The sequence below is a fragment of the Gossypium raimondii genome, chromosome 11 (assembly GCF_025698545.1).
Source record: "Gossypium raimondii isolate GPD5lz chromosome 11, ASM2569854v1, whole genome shotgun sequence".
In the NCBI taxonomy this organism is placed as follows: Eukaryota; Viridiplantae; Streptophyta; class Magnoliopsida; order Malvales; family Malvaceae; genus Gossypium; species Gossypium raimondii.
This window is the reverse complement of record NC_068575.1, coordinates 18,661,774-18,667,566: the sequence shown is the minus strand read 5'-3', so window position 1 is coordinate 18,667,566 and position 5,793 is coordinate 18,661,774. Positions and strand designations below refer to the sequence as shown.

The 5,793-nt window shown below is 34.1% G+C and overlaps 1 protein-coding gene across 1 annotated transcript; it reads right to left on the bottom strand.

The window, feature by feature from the left end:
- Positions 1–230: 230 nt before the first annotated feature.
- Positions 231–5,107, bottom strand: LOC105804383 (NADH--cytochrome b5 reductase 1). The gene is made up of 9 exons (XM_012636979.2): positions 4,750–5,107; positions 3,368–3,509; positions 3,159–3,249; positions 2,974–3,051; positions 2,535–2,615; positions 2,285–2,374; positions 1,572–1,637; positions 618–704; positions 231–539 (listed from the first exon to the last, which is right to left on the bottom strand). The coding sequence occupies exons 1-9, from the start codon at positions 4,862–4,864 to the stop codon at positions 447–449; spliced, it is 843 nt and encodes a 280-aa protein (XP_012492433.1). The 5' UTR covers positions 4,865–5,107; the 3' UTR covers positions 231–446.
- Positions 5,108–5,793: the final 686 nt, after the last annotated feature.

The following is a 5,793-nucleotide window of genomic DNA, read 5'->3' as shown; positions in this document are numbered from 1 at the left end:
TTTTTACTGCCAAATGCAAGGACAAGAAATCATTGTTTGACAATCTAAACAAATATCCAAATGAAAAAGGAAAACCCCAAGAAAATGAAACTTTTAATGGAAAAAAAAAAAAAAGGAATCCAAATAAAGTTTTTGCGACACAAGGCTACATTGTTAGCTTCTTGGATAGGAAGTTATATTTATAAGTTGCAAAATGGGGATTACTGAGTTAGTAATAATAATAAATGAAATGAAAAATATAAAGGGTCTACTTGCTTCAATAACTCTATATTATTCAACTACATGGCCATGGAAAACCCTTGTAATAACAGTTAAAAACATCTGAATCTTGGTTCCAATGCTTAAAAAGTTCGAATTACAACAAGAGTTGATAGCAAATGGTTTTGTTCTCACCAATGAAGAAGATTAAAATCGGTCTGAGTAAAGCTTGACCTCGTCTAGCGGGATTAGAACTGGAACTGAATCTCAGGTGAATAGCCGAGAGCATCAAGATGGCCAGCCATGGCTTTGTTCATCGGTGGAGGGCCACACCTTAGAATCTACAGGTTGCAATATCAAATTAAAATCAAAATATTTTGTTTCCATGTCACAATGCCGGGAAAAAGAATGTAAAGTACCTTGATATCAGGAGCTGGTGCTGGGCAGTGGGTCTGAATCATTTCCTTTGACACAAAGCCGACACCTCCATTCCAGACTTCAGGAGGCTGAGAAAATAATATCATAGTAATGTAGTTTGTTAATAAAATGGCTATTAGAGTTAACGTTCAGTATGTAAAAAGAAACTAACCACAGCCGATCAACTACAAGATTGCATACACATTGAAAGAGATGCAAGAATAGAAAATCTTTATATATGGAATGCACATGAAAGTTACATCACATATCAGAACAGCTCAGTGAATCATGTAAGAATACCATTAATTAGTCTAACGATGTCATGATTTTCAAGACAAAGTGACACTTATATTAAGATTGTTCAAACCACATACCATTTGCATTACCTGATTAGAGAAAATGGTACCTGTTCAGCTAAATGGAGTGAGAAAGTTGTATCATAGATAGAAATTTCAAAAGCTATATGCTTTCAGATAATTTCTCTAACAGGCTCCACTTTGTCATGCTCTTCCCTTTTTTTTTTATTTTAAGTATCCGTATCTGAAACATGATTGGGCATCCAAATACATGGAAAAACTTGAAAAACTTAAGAGCATAGCCAAGTCAGACACATACTCATATCAGAATCTCATCACAAGCCCATGTAACAGCCACTATGCCTGTCCTTTCTATATATAAAGATTTTTTATATTTTAAAAAATAATTATTGCGCATTCTAGTCAAAGCAGAAAAGTTTTCTGGCATTTATTATCCTTCATTCTGAGAAAAGCTTATCAGTATTATCGGTCATATTTGTACTTGCATTGGTGCTATGCATGAAAAAGGGGAGAAGAATATTTCGGGACTTCATATTCCAATAAAACTTCTCTGCTCCTACGAGATTTACAGAAATCTGAGCTAGATAAAGAATGAAAGAAAACATGCTAGGAGATAGCCACATGAGAAAGGCAACAAACCTGGTTCAAAACATAGTAGACTTTGAAGCGACCAGGGTACTTGGCAACAAGGCTATCCAACTCTTCCTGCAAATAAACCACTTGAATTTCACTTCTTGATCCATTTCCTAATTCTTGTGAACTAGTCACTAAGCACCCATGCCTGTATTTCATCCTCAGTGTGTACATTCACAGCAGCCATAATAATCATTGCACATTGAATGTACAACATTCAAAAATAAATAAATCTATTCAAGGAAACTTGGAATGTGATCTATAATAATGATAACATGGAATGGAAATTATAAAATCCACCATGATTTTTTATTATTATAAAATAAACTAAAAGTTCGAGTCATTCCAAGTCCTATGAGGTGACCCTAAAGGCCCTGCCCGGGGTAAGACATAAGCACCAACAGGCATGTGATCTGTTCGTAGAGTGTTGGACTCTTAGTTCCAGAGACCAGGGGTCAAACCTTGGCAACATCAAAAATTAAAAAAAAAGGACATAAGCAAGGGTTTGGGCCAATCATATGCTCGGACCCTGCTGCACCATAAAAAAGGGTCAGGCCTAGTACACAATTCCATTAAGGGCCCAAAATAGCTCAGCATTGCTCTTAGAGACAGGCTATTCTGTTCTCCATAATGGAAGACAGAAGAAGCCTGTCCGGGGTTTGTTACTTTGGACCAATTGAGTTGTTGAAAGATAAAAAACAAAGTAGAAAGTAAAATACCTTCAAAAGAATGTCCTCATATGTAACATTGGCATAAATAAGGCGTACGTTTGTCATGTCTTTTGGGTTCTCCAATATGGCTCTGGCTACCTAATCACAAACCAAACCAGAAAACAAATATCGGAGACATGTTATACAAATATTTAAAATTTTGCAACAGGCTAAAAATAAAAACATGTGGCAAGGCAACATGTCTCTAATAGGACCAAATACATTAAAAGAAGAACTAGTTGACAAATGATTGACATACTTGGAACATTGGAGTAATGCCAGAGCCTCCAGCAATCATCCCAAATGCTCTAACTTGACCAGGTTGATACCTGAACCGCCCCTGGAAGAAACAATTCATGGAACAACATTAAGAAAATTATAACCAAAGTTCAATTCTCAAGTTGAACAAAATTCAGACAAGGCAAAAAAAGCCCTAGGCAATAATACAAGGAAAGCGTTTAAACAAACATGATGTGTTTGTATTCTATAGGAAATGCATTGCACTGTTTGGTAAGGTTGCAATTTATGGAGATAATCTAATATTTCAGGTTGCAATAAAAGCAAGATAAGTAGCTCGCCTAAACAAAAAGTTGTTGCTAACATCAAAAGCAATGTTAACAAAGAAATAGGCAGGAAATGGAAAGGAGTACACTATAGACGAGGGCACTCTATGCATTCATATTTAAGAAACTGTATACCTTGGGACCCTTCACAGCAAGATAATCACCAACACGCAACTCTCTGAAATGGTGTGACATCCTTCCTTGAGGATACATCTACTTACAAGAAGATTTCCATCATACAGTTAGAAGATGGGAACACTCGGATATATAAATATCACACTAAAGTTCACTCCAACCAGTAAGAAATTTCAGGAAAGTACCTTAATAACTAATTCAAAATGACCAACATCAGAATCCAATGTAGTAGGTGTATATGGTTTAATAACCTCCTCACCTTGGCTATCCTTGCCCCTGTTAAGATGAGAAGCATCTAACTTGTATAGTAGTCCAGTTTGCAAGCATTTGGGAAGTATCTAAAAACCATTAATCTAAGAAGAAATACAAAAAGGATGAATACAATCAACTGAACCTGCAACTTATATGCTGTCCGATGGGAAGACCCAAAACTGAAGTAGGAGTAGGAAGTTCAAATGTGAACTTCGCCACATTATGACTCAGCTGCTGGCGCTTGACAAGCTTAAACCCTCTGAAATTTTCCGGATCGAGGCAGCCTAAAAGCACATATGACAGTATGAGCAACTTCGTAATCAAACAACACAGTAACGAAACTTATGGAAAGGAAAAATTTACACTGAAGTAGATTAAGTCTCAATAAGTCAACTTTCATAGGGGAAAAAAGGGTGATTGCTTTGCATTATCAAAGAAAAATCCATTTACAACAGAGAATAATACAAGGAACTGAGGATAACCAGAGCTCAGCAAGTGCTAACAAGCCAAATTCAAGTAGATATGTCACCTAGACTGCTTGAACCTGCAACTTTGCCTAACCTAGAGGTCATAAGTTAAAACGAACACAACAGATTTGTCTCTTGAAATGTATGAATATGCAACTTTGATCAGAGATTCAGAACAATTCACATCAAAATATTGCCCTATATTGACGCCAGTAGTTTTTAACATTTTTCTATTGCTCCCAGCTTACACTATTCTTTATAAGCATTAAGCACCACATAATACCAGCCTTAACCAATGATAAAGCTAACCCAGCCAAGTTATAAGATTCAGGACACAGGAATGCAATTTTTTACTAAGAAAAGGAAATAAATTAGTTTGCAATACTTGCTTCTGACAACTGTATTTGAATATTTCAAATCCTAAGATTACCTTATTAAGTGTTGGATACATAAATGTATCTGGCATTGGTATGGTTGCAATTTTCTAAGTTTTTCCATATATTTGGAGGACCCTTGGAGTCAAACATGGGTACATCAAGAAAAATGAAGAGTCCGAGCAACATAGCTTCATGGACCAATACCTTACGGATAAAGTATCAGCCCGTGAAGAGTTACACACAAACACAGCCATTCCATCCAGAAAACAAGCTGTTAATATTTTATGTGACAATCATTCACCGTCAAGCATTTCATTCAAACTACATAAGAAACAGAACTCAATCCTATACCATATATTCAATCAGTATGCCAAACATTCAGAAACACAACAAATCACGACTACCGGAAAACAGTCTATTATTCACTACATTCTTAACAACAAACCATTAAATCCATTTCAATACCTTACATGCCCTAAAAACCCATTGACCAAAATACAAATAAACAGGCCAAAACATACAAAACACCCCGGATTTATGTACACGGTATACCTATTAGTTAACATTCAAGGAACAATCAATCAACGGGGAAAAAAAGAAGAAACAATCTTTGAACAAAAGAAAAGAAATTTAACTGCTAAAAAAACAGCATAAAAGACGATTGAGGGTAAAGTCAAAACCTTTGGGTTTCCAGGAGGAAAAGAGATAAGCAGCAGCAACAAGAATGGCTAAAACAGCTACTCCTACACCAACAAGAATCTGAACATCCATGGATTGCAGGAACTCCAAATCCATGATCTTAAGAACAAAACCCAACCCTTTGTAGCAATTTATAAAGAATGGGCTTAATTCCTAGTTTAAGTTTTGCTTGCAGAGAGGGGCTTTGGTTGGGTTTGGTTTAGAGGGAGAGAAGAAAAGATAGAGATGGGGAAAATGTTAGGTGTAGGCACAGTTCATAACTCTATGCAATGAGACCAAAGTGAAGGATCTGGTGTACCTACCACCGAAGCATGACTCTCTTCCAACTTACCTCTCTCTCGTAGAATACAAGATATTATAAGGTAATTTATCATTTTTCCTTTAATTTTTTATCATCCATAGTTCATCTGTATTTAAAAATCAAAATTATATATATTTTAATAATACAATATATCTTATTAGCAGCCAATATTTACTATTTTTTATTTGAAAGAAAATGACATTTAATATTAATCACTGTATCTTTCTAATGTTGCAATGGCAACCAAAGCTTGTTTTAAAATTTTTGTAACTAAATTAATTTATCTGCATTTGAATTGCTTTTATTTACCCATTTTTATACTTAATACCTTTTGGGTCTCATATTATAGTTAAATTATCATTTTGGTACTTATATTATTTTTATCAATTTGATTTTTATGTTTTTATTCTATATAGCTCCTTATACTAACTCCATTTTCTATTAAAACAATTAAATCAATCAATCCCACGTTGTCATGTGTTAAAAATTTAAAATTTATTTAAAATTAAAAACATTAAAAATTCAAAAGAAATTTAAAATTATAAAAACTAAAAATAAAAATATGTTTTTGAATATTATAAAATACTTTTTAATTATAAGGACACGAAAATTTTAAAAATAAAAATTCCATAAAATTTTAAAATGCATTTGTTTGGAATTTAGGTTTTAGAAAATTTTAGAATTTTATGAAAATTTTAAAGAATTTTATGGTTTTTTCTGGAAA

What these genes read in the sequence shown, in the direction of transcription:
- LOC105804383 (XM_012636979.2), bottom strand. Translation starts at nt 4,864, where the DNA reads ATGGATTTGGAGTTCCTGCAATCCATGGATGTTCAGATTCTTGTTGGT. An exon ending in TTCCTCCTGGAAACCCAAAG is followed by an intron (nt 3,510 to 4,749) that starts GTTTTGACTTTA and finishes ATGTGCTTTTAG; the next exon opens with GCTGCCTCGATCCGGAAAAT. An exon ending in CACCAGCTCCTGATATCAAG is followed by an intron (nt 540 to 617) that starts GTACTTTACATT and finishes TGCAACCTGTAG; the next exon opens with ATTCTAAGGTGTGGCCCTCC.